General features: G+C 42.4%; 1 protein-coding gene across 1 annotated transcript; it reads right to left on the bottom strand.

The window, feature by feature from the left end:
* Positions 1-8,712: 8,712 nt before the first annotated feature.
* inab (internexin neuronal intermediate filament protein, alpha b) lies at positions 8,713-13,957 on the bottom strand. Its single transcript, XM_076983028.1, has 3 exons — positions 12,685-13,957; positions 11,930-12,054; positions 8,713-11,562 (listed from the first exon to the last, which is right to left on the bottom strand). Exons 1-3 carry the CDS (start codon positions 13,723-13,725, stop codon positions 11,316-11,318), a joined length of 1,413 nt encoding a protein of 470 aa, XP_076839143.1. The 5' UTR covers positions 13,726-13,957; the 3' UTR covers positions 8,713-11,315.
* Between the last annotated feature and the right edge of the window lie 2,693 nt (positions 13,958-16,650).

Genomic DNA, 16,650 nt, shown 5'->3' with positions numbered 1-16,650 from the left:
AGTTTTTTTGAATGCATGGTTTGAGACTTATGGATAGGGCCAAAACGTTTTCCCCCATAAACTTCCACAGGATATAATGGCACTACATTATTTTAATATTTAGTAATAAATATTTAGTAATAAATGTAAGTGTAACTTATATCTTTATACCATTTAAATGTTCCTTGCTGGCTTTTAACACATTTCAATCAGACTGACACTATCAGTGTACAACATCAGATGTGAAAGATTTCTGTATCATTTCAACTGCTGGCTCAGTGTGTGTGTGTGTGTGTGTGTGTGTGTGTGTGTTAGTGTGTGTGTGTGTGTGTGTGTGCTCACATACACTTGGGCGTATGTTTTTGCTGAGAGACATAGCGCAGACCCTGCTACTGCAGCAAATTATGTGTGAACAGGGTGTGGCTCACATCAGAGCGCATGCGTATGCGCATGAGCACATATGTGCATCCACACATATGTGTGTGAGGAAGAGGAGGTTGCGTGATGAAGGGCAGTGCAGCACTTCACCTCCCTGACCTAGTTTTTTTTTCTCTCTTTTTGCTGCAGGGTGATGTATTCAAAGAGACCAAGATATAGAAAGACAGAGAGAGAAGATAGGGAGAGGGAGAGAGAGAGACAGAATGAAAGAGAATGCGTTAGAGAGAGGGAGAGGGAGTGAGAGAGAAAGGTAGGGAGAAAGATAGAGAGAATGTTTGTGCTAATCACCTCCTCCTGCTTTGCATGAGGTGTGGACCCCCTCTCTGTTTTCTCTGTTTTTCTCTCCTGTTTTGTTTCAGTATTGACAGCCTAAACGATCCCCTAACGTCATAAAGCTGTAGTGAGCTCGGTGCCCTCTAGGTGGTGTCTGACGCTAGAGGGGCTTGGCTGCCGGTGGGAATGCAGTCCATTGGGCCCTGCTGATTCTACACATGAAATGGTTCTGCTTAGGAAGCGCACATTCATAACAAGAGTTATGTGTCTCATTTCAAAGAGCAGCAAAATTACTTCCATATTTTAGCTGTTAAGCTTGCTGTGTGTATTCATGTGCGTGTTAAACACTGTGAATGCACATATACTCACAGTATTGTGAGTGTGTGTGTGTGTGTGTGTGTGTGTGTGTGTGTGTGTGTGTGTGTGTGTGTGTGTGTGTGTGTGTGTGTGTGTGTGTGTGTATGTGTATGGGTGAGTATGTTTGTATGGGTGAGTGTGTACAACTGGCTGCATCTTCCATCCCAAAATAGCCATGACATGATAGGTCAGTTACAGCAGCCTCTCCCAGGCATCTCAGTGCAAACACTACGGCCTCAGCAGCAATTCTGTCCTGGCTTGACATTCTGCTGAATCACTGATCAGTTTCAGCACCAGCAAAAGGTTTAGGGTGTAGCTGTCTTTGCTGAAGCATTTTCCGTCAGTGCTAAAGCAGTAATATGTATTTATGCTTTACCTATGAAAAAGAAAATGTGTGATGTGAGCTACATTTTGTCTAATTGATAGGCTCACTGTTGAATTAACTTCTAGGGTTTTGAAGTCTGGAAGTGTGCAAGTATGTAATTTCTATCTCTATCTTTGTTGCTCTTCTTCAGAAGGATCAAAGAGACATGTTTTGCACCTCTGAACCAGATGGTATTAGCTTTGAACACATTTCATCTGCCTGCTTCCTCAGCATGATGACAGAGATCTGGGAAGAGACATTACAATTGCAGCCTGTCAGGCTACCCTGATCTGTCAGGCTGAGTTGTGACAATCCTGACTGCCCACTGTCCACCTTATATCAAGCTGTTTCAGACAAGAAGGATGTTGAAGCATTTCGATATGGATTTTGTGTGTGTGTGTGTGTGTGTGTGTGTGTGTGTGTGTGTGTGTGTGTGTGTGTGTGTGTGTGTGTGTGTGTGTGTGTGTGTGTGTGTGTGTGATTATGATGCTGATCATGTTTCCTGGAATCACGTTTCTTTTGATAGTCTTTCTAAGTTTTGAACGTACAGTGTATCATGTATTGTACAGTGAATTGAAGCTTGAAAGTCGTTTTTTGCCCTTGCTTTCATACTCTAAACATGAACTACACAAGGTGCAAATTAGAAAGGTCTCAAAGGGCATGGTTGTTTTCCAGGGCCAACATAATGAGTCTCATCTGAATAGAGATACCACTTTCTTCATTGGCTGTTCTCCACATTGGCTAAATCTCAGGTAGCACGAAGCCCAGACCAAAGTAAAATGAAACCCTGAATTTTCTGAACTCACATTATACTCAAAGACCCAGCATTGATTTCTGTTTCTTAGACTCTTTGAAAGTCTTTAATAATATATCTGCACATAAAAAAGTATGTGGCGAGTTCTAAAACCCTTTACTAAGCCTGCCTTCTTGGGGATCCAACACACACACAAACAATATGTGTTTGTGTGTGTGTGTGTGTGTGTGTGTGTGCACTCCAACTGCACTCTCTCTATAGTGCTATAAATTCTCTCCTACAGCTATAACTACAGCTACAGATATTTTCTGTTGTATATGTTGTGTCGCTGAGTCAGAACTCTGTGCTGAGCTGTCCTGTTCAAGCGTGAGCAGGAATCGGCAAAAGCTGGCTACTCTTCATCACTTCACCAGAGAATTGCTGAGTCATTGGTGGCCCCATAAATAGGATGTTTTCACGCATTTTTCAAATTTGCATATGCCATTTGGGTTTTCACATTTTAACTGCAATATACACTCACCTGCCACTTTATTAGGTACACCTTGCTAATACTGGGTTGGACCCACTTTTGCCTTCAGGAAACTGCCTTAATCCTTCATGGCATAGATTCAACAAGGTACTGGAAACATTCCTCAGAGAGTCCGGTCAATATATACATGATAGCATCATGCAGTTCTACCACATCCCAAAGGTGCTTTATTGGATTGAGATCTGGTGACTGTGGAGGCCATTCGAGTACAGTGAACTCATTGTCAAATTCAAAAAACCAGTCTGAGATGATTATCCTGCTGGAAGTAGCTGTCAGAAGATAGGTACACTGTGGTCATAAAGGGATGTACATGGTCAGCAACAATACTCGGGTATGCTGTAGTGTTGAAACAATCGATACTAATGGGCCAAAAGTGTACCAAGAAAATATCCCCCTCATACCATTTCACCACCACCATCTGCCTGAACCATTGATACAAGACAGAATGGATCCATGCTTTCATGTTGTTGACGCCAAATTCTGACCTTACCATCCGAATGTCACAGCAGAAATCAAGAATCATCAGACCAGGCAACATTTTCCAATCTTCTATTGTCCAATTTTGGTGAGTCTGTGGGAATTGTAGACTCAGTTTCCTGTTCTTAGCAGACAGGAGTGTCATCTGGTGTGGTCTTCTGCTGCTGTAGCCCATCTGTCTCAAGGTTCGACATTTGTGCAATCAGAGATGCTTTTTTGCCTGCTTCAGTTGTAAAGATTGGTTATTTGAGTTTCTGTTGCCGTTCTATCAGCTCGAACCAGTCTGGCCATTCTTCTCTGACCTCTGGCATCAACAAGGCCCACAGAACTGCCTCTCACTGGATATTTTTCTTTTTTCTAACCATTCTCTGTAAACCCTAGAGATGGTTGTGTGTGAAAATCCCAGTAGATCAGCAGTTTCTGAAAAACCCAGCCCATCTGGCACCAACAGCCATGCCACGTTCAAAGGTCCCCATTCTGAAGCTCGGTTTGAACTGCAGCAGACCGTCTTGGCCATGTCTACCTAATAAAGATGCCGGTGATACAAAAATCTGTGTTTCCTCTGTTATAAAGGAGTACAAATGGGAGTCTCATGTCCCATCCATGTCTGTCCCCATTGATTCAAGTGAATTCATTCAAGTGAATTCATTAGTTCAAACAGTGTGGTACAACTGTGGTAAATGTAACACACTAATTTACAGCAGGCAAAACCTGGATCTGACCGGTAGAATTTCTGTTCTTTCAGTTAGTAGCTTGTGTTCTTGTTTTCTGGTTTACACAGCTCATTACCAGCTTATCAGGTTACACTACCATATCTAACACCTTCCCTCTATCGCTTCCAGACCTTCTCTCTTGAACATAGCTCTCTCTCTCTCTCTCTCTCTCTCTCTTTCTGTCTGACTCATTTTCAAGTCTCTCGTTCATTCAGAAAGCTCTCCACAGTGTGTTTAAAGTGTTACATCCAGTAATTTCCCTGGGGGAGGACACAGCAGATGACTGAACATAATGAAAGCTTGTCCTGAGCTGTGACCACAGGTCACGAAGGACAAGCTAATGTGAACAATCACAGGGGTGCTGAGGTTTCCACTAGTTCCACTAGTTTCATGCTCACTGCTTGTTCACGGCTATATTCCTGAGTGTCATCACCAACTTTCCACTTCAGGAAATCATTAACCATTATACTGTTACAGCAGTAAAACGCAATAAAAAGACAAATATTTTTGAAGGTTAAGGACATTTAATTTAGTTAATTTTCTTATTTTGTTGTAAACAGGCACTTTCCAAACACAACTAACAGACAGGCAAACATTTTTTGATACTTTTGATTAGGGTCAATACATGTTATTTGTTAACTTGCTCAATAGAGATGTAGCTTATTTAGCTTTAACACACTGAAACCCAAGATGTGGTGAAACAAAATAAGCTTTTTATGGACAATAGCTTTTATGAAATGTATGAAATATTGTTTCAAATTAGCACAGACAAAGTTGAGCAGTTTGTCAACCTGTATAAACTAAAATCATCTGTGCATTGTTTATAAAGGGAATACAAAACACTCAACTGTGACTGTGTGCTCACCCTTATTAGACATCATGCTAGTATGTGTGTGTATGTGTGTGTGTGTGTGTGTGTGTGTGTGTGTGTGTGTGTGTGTGTGTGTGTGTGTGTATGAGAGAGATAGAGAGAGAGAGAGAGAGATAGAGATAGAGAAAGAGATAGAGATAGAGATAGAGAGAGAGAGAGAGAGAGAGAGAGAGATAACTCCCATTGGCATTCTATGGGGCTGCAAGGAGACTGTGAGAGGCCTAGCAACAGTATCCATAGTAACAGCTGCTGGAACCCCATTAAACCTAAGCTGTCAGGTAGCATGACAGAATCAGGGTGCCGCTATTTCCACATGCTTGATTTGGGTGGGGTTTTTGGTGATAACACTAGCACACCCACTGGGCAAAAAGAAAAATTTATTTCATAAAGTCAGATACTGAATGTTTTCTTGATAACCAAAGCTGCCTAACAGGCATTGGCTGAGTCTCACGAATGTTATAAATTTGTCAATACTCCCCCTTTTCAATGTTTTAACAGCGACATCCCTCATGCAATACCTGACAGGACAGTGGTGTGTTTGCAGGCTCCATAAAACTTCCTAATCCTGCAGGCTACCATGTGTAAGGTGTCAAGGATTCCTGGTAAATACTGTCGGATAACGGGAGACTCTCAGCTGACCCGCCCCTCTGTTCTCTCTGTGGTCCAGCATAATGAAGACCAGAAGAGACCATGAAATAAATATTTCAACAGAATCTGAAAGTAGTCTGTCTCTGTGTTCATCCATTTTTAAAGCAAAATCGTCCTAACTGTCAGGAAACCAATGGAAAACAGGGGTTTCTGGCAAAATGAACTGCTTGTCATGCCCACAGCCTCCAAATGGCCACCGACAGGCTACATTCCCCACAATCCTCAGATTTGGTCCGTATCCCTTGATTTTTAGTTGCATCTGTGTCTCATCTCCCATATCTTTCTATATAGATGCTGTTTCCTCCTTGTTTGTTCAGTGTCTTGTTTGCTTTGTTTACTGACCCTTTCCTGTATGTTTACTCGGTTTATTCCTTATTGCATGCTCCATTTTCCGTTAGTCTGCATGGTCTTACCAACCATTGGCCACAGGGTCTTTTGACCCTGACTTTGTACTTTGTACATTGCAACCACTGAATTTTACCTGCATGTGACTCCTTTTCTGTCTCCCATGCCTTAGATTGCTTTTTAACTGTCACAAGCGGAGGCAGAATCCTGGATGAGAGCATGCATGAATGCATATTTATAAAGATATAATAAATATAGTTATAAACATTTAGGAGACTCAACCAATGATGAACTCTTATATACACTAATGCTAGCAAGACGCAAGTGCAACATATTGAGAACAGGACAAGAGACAAGTTAAACGACAAACACACACACAGGGACTAACATACAACAGAGACAAACATACACACATAATACACAGGAAGGAGTCGGGGTGGAACATGACATTTACTTGTCATATTTATTAAACTAATAGCACAAACACATTTTCAGTTACTGAAGTTAGGTTTACAGCTAGGTACATGAATATTTAATATAATATAATAGGTACATGAATGTAATATGCTTGAATAGGTGCAGTTATTTTGTGACTGTTTACGGGTTAATTTGATGTCACAAATTGCTTGATACCTTGAGCATACTAGAAAACAATGAAAGTTATGAAGATTACAATGAAGATTAACTGCTAATATTAAAAGCAATTCTACATTACATTCTTATTGTTCTTATTGTAGTCTGGTATTCTGAGCAGAGCATACAATGAGGGTTTCAATATTGGGGTTTCAATTTATCTATGTGTGTGTGTGTGTGTGTGTGTGTGTGTGTGTGTGTGTGTGTGTGAGAGAGAGACTGTGTGCTTCCAACCAGGTATTTTTCCTGAGTGCCTGTCTGCCAGCAGCAGCCCCCCTGTAGACAAAGGTTATTTGGGGTGTGTGGGAACTGAAGCTTCAGGAAAAAAAAAATCATTTTAATGTGTTTATCACTGGAACACTACACTTTATGTAAAATGGAGAACTGTGTGTGTGTGTGTGTGTGTGTGTGTGTGTGTGTGTGTGTGTGTGTGTGTGTGTGTGTGTGTGTGTGTGTGTGTGTGTGTGTGTGTGTGTGTGTGTGTGTGTGCTCACAGTAGAATGTTCACTGTTGCTATGGGGCAATGCAGTGGGCATAAATCTTTGAATAACTGCAGCATGCACCAGAGTCCAACATGGTGATGTTGTCTTGTTACACACAGTGAAATCATTCATGTGATTGTATCTTTTACAATAAATAGAACTTCTTTTACTTTTATTGGCCTTTTGTGATAGTGTTACACATACACTTTGTCCTCTTTTTTTCATAAACCCAATTACAAAGCATTATTAAAGCAAAATATATATATTTTTATACACACATAATTTATACTTCTTTGGTGATATACAGGCCAACGACCTTTCATAGAATAGCAAGGCTGGGAATTTGCAATCTTTTGAAAAGTTGAATAAGGAAATTGTCACGGCCAGGGTTGCCGCACAAAATCAGTGTAAAACCCGCCCTTCAGCAGCCTAAACTAGCCGAAAGCCCAAAGTTGTTGACGGGGGTGGGGTTGCGGCGAGTGTTTAAAATGGAAACAAATTAAGTATTATATCGCGATCGGTTCTTTGTGTTGACTTTTAACGCCCAACTCAAAAGTATCCCAAAAAACCGCACCCCGCGACCCCAGAATTTTTACCCGCGGCTGGATTTTCAAACAAGCCCAATTTGGCGTGAAAACCGCGAACCTGGCAACTATGGTCGGCAGGCGGGAACCAGGGCTCAGGGGAGACACCCCCTTCCTGCTGTTTTATGTTTGCTTGCCACTATCAGTGTTGCCAAGACTCCAGTAAGGAAAGCAGTTATTGACTGCCATAAAAGTCGCTAAGTTACGTCTAATCGCCTAATTTGCATGATACAAGTGTGAGATGTAGCGATTTCTTTTCGCGTCACACTGAAGATGCATTTATATTTACATCCCACTCTGTAAACACGGGGGGGGGGGGGGGGTGTCAGTCAGCGGCGGCTTTGGGCATGCGCAGTTCATTTGCAGAGTGGACGTGGAGCGTTGTGGGTGTGACTGGGAGACTGCACTGCGAGTGTTGTGGGACAGGACTCACGGCAGCACCCGCTGCTCGCTGAAGACAGTAACTGAAGAGCATGAGTGTTCATCTCAGAGTCTCAAAGTCTCCAATAACACCACAAACGTCGCTAGATTTGTGAGGAAGTTAAGTATCTTGGCCATATAATTTCTGATGATCTCAGTGATGATCGTGACATGTTCCGTCAACGAAGTAAATTATATGCCCAGGCTAACATGCTACTTCGTAAGTTCAGCATGTGCTCTGTTAATGTCAAATGCTTTCTGTTTAAAGCCTTCTGTTCACCCATGTATACTGCCCACTTATGGTGTAGGTATAAGAAAAGCAGCTACCAGAAGCTGACAGTAGCATATAATGACACTATGAGACTGTTGATGAAGCTACCTAGGTGGTTTAGTGCCAGTTACCTCTTTGCACACTCCAATGTGCCTGGATGTGATGCAGTCCTGAGAAATGTCATCTACAAATTCATGTGTAGACTGGATTTCTCACAAAATAGCATAATTGAATCTCTATAATCCAGTTAAGAGTTCGGTCAGGTTCTCATCTAAGCTTAGGCGACACTGGAGAGAGTGCCTATATGTCTGAGGGGTGTGTACCTGTCTTGTTTATTATTTTTATTTTCTTACTATATCTTGTTTTGTTTTGCTTTCTTGATATGGACCATGTACCTTGTGTCTGATGTAAATAAAGAATTGAATTGAATTGTTACTAAAATAACCACAGATGACAAGGTTTAGCTGATACTACAGAACATTTTCTCATCCTAGTATTGAACAACTGTTTGAGCGTATAAACGTTGAACCACAACTTGTGTAAAGAAAATGGAATAGCATGACAGGGAGCATGGTGGACTTGCTAAATCTTTATTGGTCGTTGGAGACACGATAGTAGGATACAGAATAAATAGGAGAGCACATCGTCTACAATCCGTTCCTAAACATTTCAGCATCTAATCGCTAGAGGAAAAAACCACGGACGTATTCTTAGCGGAAACAATACACGAACACACACTAATCCTTTCAGCAAGCCTGTTTTAAGGCATTTGATAACCTAAGATATTCATACGTTTTAAGTAGCCTAGATTACTTCAGATAGCATCTTGTTTATGAAGGTGGCATGTTGGTTTGGTATTGACTGAAAATTACCATTTGATTAAACTTATTTGTATACGCAGTTATTATTCATGTCTGTGCGAGTTGGCAATGTTTTCTTTCAATTAAGTAGTAGCCTATTGCGATACATTCAAAAATCGTCTGTCGTCTTCTGAATAAGCGATACCTTTTGAGAACTGATACAACTATTGCCTGGTTTTGGCACCTATGCTCAAGAGGAAATGGAAGGAAACGCTTCCTGATTGGCGTACCACTCCCTCGCACCTCAGCGTTTTGGAATGTTTATGCTAAGCCTGCGTTATTACGAAAAACAACTTGCTACTAATACGCCACATTCGCCTAGTCAAACAGATTCGTACACAGCAAAGAGTGCAAAAAGGCCAACTGTGCCTTGACAGATTCGATAGGCAAGACGGTAGTCTTGGTGTCAAATCATGGCAGTGCTTAAATGGAATCGGAGAAAAGTGTCTAGCAGTTATTGTGAGATTGTAACTACAAACAGCAATGAAGGTAGAGCTTTGTTGATGCTTGGTATGCCTGTTGGTGAATTTTAGATAGAGGATTGTTTAAGATGGCTGTCTTCTCAAAGTGCTTTGAGCCAGCTGGGTCTGAAATTATCCAGATAAATGTTGCCTTTAGTGGTTAGAGGTCTGTTGTGTGAGAAGCAGGTGCTCCAGTGGGTTTCTGAAACATTTGCTTGCTCATGTTTTTCCTCTTGTTATATGATAGTAAGGTTGTAATGCACTGATATGTGGGTACAAATGCATATATGACGGTAGTAGATATGGTGGATTTATGCAGACAAATCCACAGTGTAGTTCATGATTGGATTGCTTTTTCCATTCTAAAATTGTAAGCATTTAGATCATCAGCTCCATGCATTTGTGCTAACTGTCGTTCATTTCATTCTCAATTTGATCAACTCAAAAGCGTTGTAAGGCCTTAAAACTGTTGGCCTTAAAGCCTTAAACCAAAGGCCTCGTTTCTTCTGACCTCTTTTCTAAACAACCCTAAAGCTACAACTCTCTCCTTCTGTTTCCACAGCTGACCTCCTGAACAGCACCATCTCTCCCTGACTGATGCTTCACTGGAGTGGGTTCGTGTTTAGATATACTGGGTTCAGATAAATGTGCCCTAAACTGATGACCATCTTTAAAGTTGATCACCACAAGTACCAAGCACCATGTGGGGAGGGGGGGAAAGGCATCAACAGCTCTGTGCAGCATTCTCCTGTCAGGGATTGTCCTGTCAGGTCTAAATGGCTGTGGCAAATGAGCAGACACAGCCTTTAAGTACTAGAGTGGAGTGTAGCCATAGTGTAACGAGCATACTGGGAAGGGCAGAGGGTGCACTACTGCCCTCGTCAAGTGTGAGAGATGATGGCTGGATGGCCGTGCAAACATAGTATAAACATCATGCATCAGTTTATGCGAGTTTTACTCCAGTGGGTCACACGTTCGGTAAGGGGAGACTCAGACTGGCACCATGAGTCGTGTTTTGGAAGGGGAATATTATAGAATCAAAGAAGTGGTTTTCTATGTCTTTTAGGTTTTCTAGAACTAGGTTTCTGGACTGAAATCTACACATGTGTGAAAGGGAACTATGGTTTAGCAAAAGCTAAAGATGAGAGGACCAATGAAACCTGACCTTGGATTATACAAAACTTCAGGGGGGGCCTGGGAGGTGAATCGGCACATAACAGCATTGTCATGGCACAGTGCAATAAGGCTCACAAAAGACAGTATTGCAGGTCACATTCTGTGCTGGTTTTGGGGTGCAAAACCTTATTTTGTGCAACGTAAACACTAGCTCTCACCTAGGACTTGTCTGAAAAATCACAAAGTACTTTTGATCTTTTTCCTTAAATTTGTGTAGGTTAATAGAGCTATACAATTAGTGAGTTGATTAGTTTGGATTTTGCTTCAAATGCACTGTACACATCTACTCACAGACACGCACACATACACAGACCACACATCGGTTTTTGGAATGTAGTGAGAGTTGCCTGTGGCAGTGCACTTAAAGGTTTCAAAGACAACATCTAATACAGAACACAGACCTGGATCAGCTAACAGTGAGAGCAGCAGGGAGTGTCCCAGATGACATCTGAAGCATGTCCAGAAGTGTACGGAATATCTCATCAGGGTGCACAGACCCTGTTGCAGAGAGTGCTGTGGTCAGTATGTGGAGAGAGAAAGAGAGAGTTGATAGGCAGACACATCAGGTTCTTCTCGGAGACATCCCTAGTGGAAGAGAACAGTGGGGGGGGGGGGGGGGGGGGAATTTTACTTAGGTGAGGGGATAGAAGAAAGTAAAGGAAAGAGAGAGGGTAGGAATCCTAGTTCTTTTGGCCAGTGGGGTTGACATCTCCAGAGTCGTGTTTGTCAGCCATCTTGGAGGCGGGGCTTTCGGACTTGCCGCTCCACTGCTGCTGGTCTCCCTCGTCGTCTTTTCCTTCCTTCTTGCTGCTCTTGCCGGAGCTGGTGTAGATGCGGCTCTGATAGGCGTAGGTCTGGCTGCTGGAACCCAGGATGGGGTAGCTGATGCCTGTGCTGAGGCGGGTCTCCTCTCCTTCCAGCAGTTTCCTAAAAGAAGGGAGGAAAGAAAGAGAAAATAGAGAAAGATATAGAGGGGAGGGAGAGAGACAAAAGGTGAGGGGGGGGCAGAGTTGGTGGAGAGTTGGCAAAGTGGGGGTGGGGTTGACAGGGCAAGGAGGGATGTGTGAAATGAATATATACAGAGGATAAGAAAGGTGGGAATGAATGTGTGAAAAAGCAGCATGGATGTGACACGCAGAGGGAGGGAGGGAGGGAGGGAGTGAAAATGTTACTGATAAGGAGATTTCAAGTGAGCAAAAATGCAGGAATAAGACATTAAGCATGCTGGAAGTATACTGTGGATGTATTACTAGAGTTAATATTTAGTAACGACTGATGGGGGCATTTTGTTTACCTGTAAGCAGCTATCTCGATGTCCAGTGCCATTTTCACGTTAAGCAAGTCCTGATATTCCCGAAGGTGGCGAGCCATTTCACTCTTAGTGGTCCTTAGCTCATTCTCAAGGTGCCCGATTGCATCCTGAACAAAGTTCGACCATAAATTCTCATTACAAATGTTTCATTAATAAAACATGCTTTCTATAAGCTGACTAACTTTTTTTAAATGCAAAGGATTACAGGTTATGACATTTATTCACATTTGTGACAAATGTGTGTTGCGTGCTTGTCACAGACAACCTCACTCAAAATGTCAATTTGTGTTGCATCTAAAAGAAAGCGCGAGAAGAAATGGGTGGGGCAAAATGAGCTTGGTCGTTGTGACGCAGCTATTTTCAGAATCTTTACAATTTTTATTCGACCGGCGTTTGCAGATGGACACTTTTACTGACAGTTTAAATATTTGTCCGTATTCTAGACGTCCAACTGATTTTAGCACCATGGACAGAGAAGGGTGACGCTGGCATTATGGTAATACGGAGAATAACGCCCATGAAGTCTGTTGGTTTCAATGTATTTGAATACCTACGTATAATAAAAACCCGAGAAACGAAGCTAAACGATTTCAAAATAAAATGATAAAACTGGGGATTAATAAAAATTAATTTACTACTAACTTAATTTACTACTTTTATCAAGAAATCACCTAAACACGGTTACCCCGCAGAATATGTTTTGCACGTAATAAGATAAAATAAAGAAACGAACTAACCTGGAAGCCCACGACCTCAAGGTTGTGCCTGTCCTCCATTTCCCGGATCTGCCTTTCCAATGACTCGTTGGTTCCCCTCAGACTCTCAATTTCGATAGTCTTGGACTGCAACTGCCTTCTGAACTCGTTGATCTCTTCCCGACTGGCGCGGATAGCCTCGTTGCTCCGACTGGCCTGCTCGTTCAGATCCGCGAACTTCGTTTTGTACCACTCCTCAGCCGACTGCAGGTTCTTTGACGCCAGTGATTCATACTGGCCGCGGATCTCTTTGAGAGCAGAGGTAAGGTCTGGCTTGGCGACTTCCATTTCCACGGACACCTGAGAAGCCTGAATCATGTTCGTCAGCTCGGCCACTTCCTCTTCGTGTACCTTTCTGAGGAAGCTGATCTCGTCCAGCAGAGATTCGACTTTCTTTTCCAGGTCCAAACGTACCAGTGTGGCGTCGTCTACGTCCTTTTTGAATGCCTTGAGATTAAGTTCTGCCTCCTCACGCATTCGGATCTCATCTTCGTACTTCTCACGTAGTTTCTGGAGGTCCTCTTCAATGCAGTCACGCTCGAACATCATCTGGTTCTTCTCTCCGTTTATCTCTTCGAGTTGAGAGCGCAGTTCGCGGATCTCTTGCTGGTACAGTTCAGCCAGACGGGACGGTTCCGACTGTCGCTGTCGCAGCGTCACGAGCTCGGTCTCCAGTACTTTGTTATGCTGTTCCAAGTTGCGCACTTTCTCGATAAACATAGCGAAGCGGTCGTTGAGGCCCTGCATTTGCTCTTTTTCGTTCGTACGGATAATTTTGAACTCATTACTAAGGACTGAGCTCTGGTTGAAGTCGACGGTATCGAGAGTCAGAGGTGAAGAGAATGCAGGTCGGCTTGAGCGCTTGTAGGAGCCCATCGACGGGGTGCTGGAATGAGATAGGGATATGGACCTATATCCGCTCCGCGAGCTGCTCAGCCGGGATGGAGAGGCTGAGTAGCGGGGAGAGTCCCCGAAAATCTTCCGGTAGGAAGAGCCAGAGTAGATGTCCGATCCGTAGCTCATCTTGGCGTTTAAAGATAATGAGCATAAAACGGACTGCTCCCCCTTATATACCAGGACGGTCCCAATCAATAATTCACCCTGCCGGTTCACCTGTAACCTGCCTGAATGCAGATGTTTTAAACGAATACGCAACTCCCTTGTCAAAACTCGCGGAAACAGCTACATCAGTACTTTTAACTTTTGAAGCCCGCAGTGAGCACTTCCACTTGCAACACATACAACTCCATTTAGGAAAAGTGGCACAATCCGAGAATACAGTGCGCGGATGGAACTGTCCGTTTTGGCGCAGTGCTGATGTCAGCAAGAAATTTCTCCCCATTTGATGGCATCGGCATCCATAAAGAACAGCCACCGCCTTGATTCAGTATATAAGGAGATAACAATTTAGATAAAATATGCAGCGGAATTGACAGTCAAAAAGCAGATACGTTAAATAATGGATGCAAGAAACGTGTTATGTAGGTTATAGCAAGTTGCTTTAATAATGGACTGATTTTTCGGTTCACAATTGAGATTACATTATTCATATATAGTGGGATCAGTTTGGATTACTAATTATGTTAGAAGCGTTTCTCATGGTCATTTATAATTACCGGACACCTGGGTTTTCAAAACCAAATGACTGGTAATCAGCTTTAGTTTTCACGTAGCTTTCTCATAGCTAAATTTAGTAACATTGGGTTCAAGTCGGTGAAGTCAGCGTCTGGTCTGGAGAAACACCTTTGTACTAGTACACTGCTGCCCTCTATTGGCGAACGCGTATAACATCCAAGTGCAGGCTATAACGTTGTGCAACCATACTGATTTTTCTTTTGTACAGAACAAACCCATTTTTGTTTGTTTTTGAAGAAAGGTGAAGAGTATCTTTAGAATTGGAACCTCTGGATATTCGTCATGTATATTCTTTTTACAATATATTTTATTAAGCAGGCATATAGATAAACATAAGCGATTCCTGCGTACATAAACATGTACAACCCCCATATTTTTCTTCCAGTTTCCTTACTAATTCTACCCCACTAATGAAGAGACCCAAAGTAGTTGCCATTACATAATGTAAAAAATTATAAACAAAGAAGGTGTAGGAAATTTAAAAATAAATAAAATAAAATATAACGAAACACACAAAGCAAAAAGTTGCTGACATTTTGAAATTGAACAAATTGATCAGGACACAGACATACGTGTTTACACATGCACATATCCATACACAGCCATATACAGGTGTGCATGTGGTGAAGTGCCTTAAAAATGTATGGATGGAGCAGGGGTCAGGCATTCATTAGTATTAGGGCCAGCGTTTTCATATGTAGGGATTGTCTCAATGTGAGAAAAGTACCTTAGTACTAGGGATTCCATGTGTGATAGACATTTACAATTGATTACTTCAGTGTATGAGGACAATAATTGGACTGTCTTCATACACTGAAACCCCAAATATGGGGACATCTGTACTCTGCTCAGTCATCAGGCCTGTAGGTTTAGGGCATAGACAAAATATATGATTATTTATATATATCCCAGTAACCCAGCCAGTATCTGTATACCTTCCGTGTATATATATATATGAAATTATGAAACGTACCATTTTTTTGTCAATTGTGATTTTTCACCACAATCAGAATTTGTCCTCCACATTTACCCATCTGTGCAATTAGAACACACACACAAACACACACTAAATGATTACTAGGGGGTTGAGGTACATGCTCAGAGCGGTGGGCAGCGGTGGGCAGCCCGGCACCCAGGGAGCAGTTGGGGTTAGGTGCCTTGCTCAAGGAAACCTCAGTCATGGCCTCAGGCCTGGGAATCGAACCCACGACCCTGCGGTCACGACCAGTTCACTACCACAGGACTGTGGTATGACTGTCCCATATATGTAAAAAAATGTAAATGTGCCATATTTTGTCAATTGTGATTTTTTTTACACTGCAATCAAAATTTGTCCTCCGCTTTTAACCCATCTGTGCAGTTAGAACACACACACACACTATGGGGCTATGGATCACACATGCCCAGAGCGGTGGGCAGCCCTAGCCCGGTGCCCAGGGAGCAGTTGGGGTTAGGTGCCTTGCTCAAGGGCATCTCAGTCATGGCCTCAGGTCTGGGAATCGAACCCATGACCCTCAGGTCACAAGACCAGTTCCCTACCACCAGGCCTTGACTGCCCCAACTTACTTAATCACATTTTAAATATAACACATATATATATATATATATATATATATATATATATATATATATATATATATATATATATATATATACACACACACACACACACACACACACACACGGACCCCTTGACATGATAGCATCATGCAGTTGCTGCAGATTTGTCGGCTGCACATCCGTTTAGTGTTCCACTACATCCTGAAAGTGTTCTAACGGATTGAGATCTGGTGACTGTGGAGGTCATTCGAGTACAGTGAACTCACTGTCATGTTCAAGAAACCAGTCTGAAATGATTTGCACTTTATGACATGGCGCATTATCCTACTGGAAGTAACCATCAGAAGATGGGTACACTGTGGTCATAAAGCCATGGCCATGGTCAGCAACAATATTAACGTTTCCAGGAAAATATCCCCCACACTATTGTACCTCCACTACCAGCCTGAACCATTAATACAAGGCAGGATGGATCGAACCAGTCTTGCCATTCTCCACTGACCTCTGGCAACAACAAGACATTTGCGCCCACAGAACTGCTGCTCACTGTATATTTTATTTTTTTCTGAGCATTCTTTATAAACTCTAGATATGGTTTTGTGTGAAAATCTCATTAGATCAGCAGTTTCTGAAATACTTGGACCAGCCCATCTGGCACCAACTACCATGCCATGTTCAAAGTCACTTATATCACCTTTCTCCCCCATTCTGGTGCTCGGTTTAAACTGCAGCAGATCGTCTTGGCCATGTCTA

Source organism: Brachyhypopomus gauderio, chromosome 20 (genome assembly GCF_052324685.1).
Source record: "Brachyhypopomus gauderio isolate BG-103 chromosome 20, BGAUD_0.2, whole genome shotgun sequence".
In the NCBI taxonomy this organism is placed as follows: domain Eukaryota; kingdom Metazoa; phylum Chordata; class Actinopteri; order Gymnotiformes; family Hypopomidae; genus Brachyhypopomus; species Brachyhypopomus gauderio.
Note: the sequence above shows the minus strand (reverse complement) of the source record. Positions and strands in the feature narration are given on the sequence as shown.

What these genes read in the sequence shown, in the direction of transcription:
- inab (XM_076983028.1), bottom strand. Translation starts at nt 13,725, where the DNA reads ATGAGCTACGGATCGGACATCTACTCTGGCTCTTCCTACCGGAAGATT. An exon ending in TTGAGGTCGTGGGCTTCCAG is followed by an intron (nt 12,055 to 12,684) that starts GTTAGTTCGTTT and finishes AACTTTGTTCAG; the next exon opens with GATGCAATCGGGCACCTTGA. An exon ending in ATCGAGATAGCTGCTTACAG is followed by an intron (nt 11,563 to 11,929) that starts GTAAACAAAATG and finishes CCCTTCTTTTAG; the next exon opens with GAAACTGCTGGAAGGAGAGG.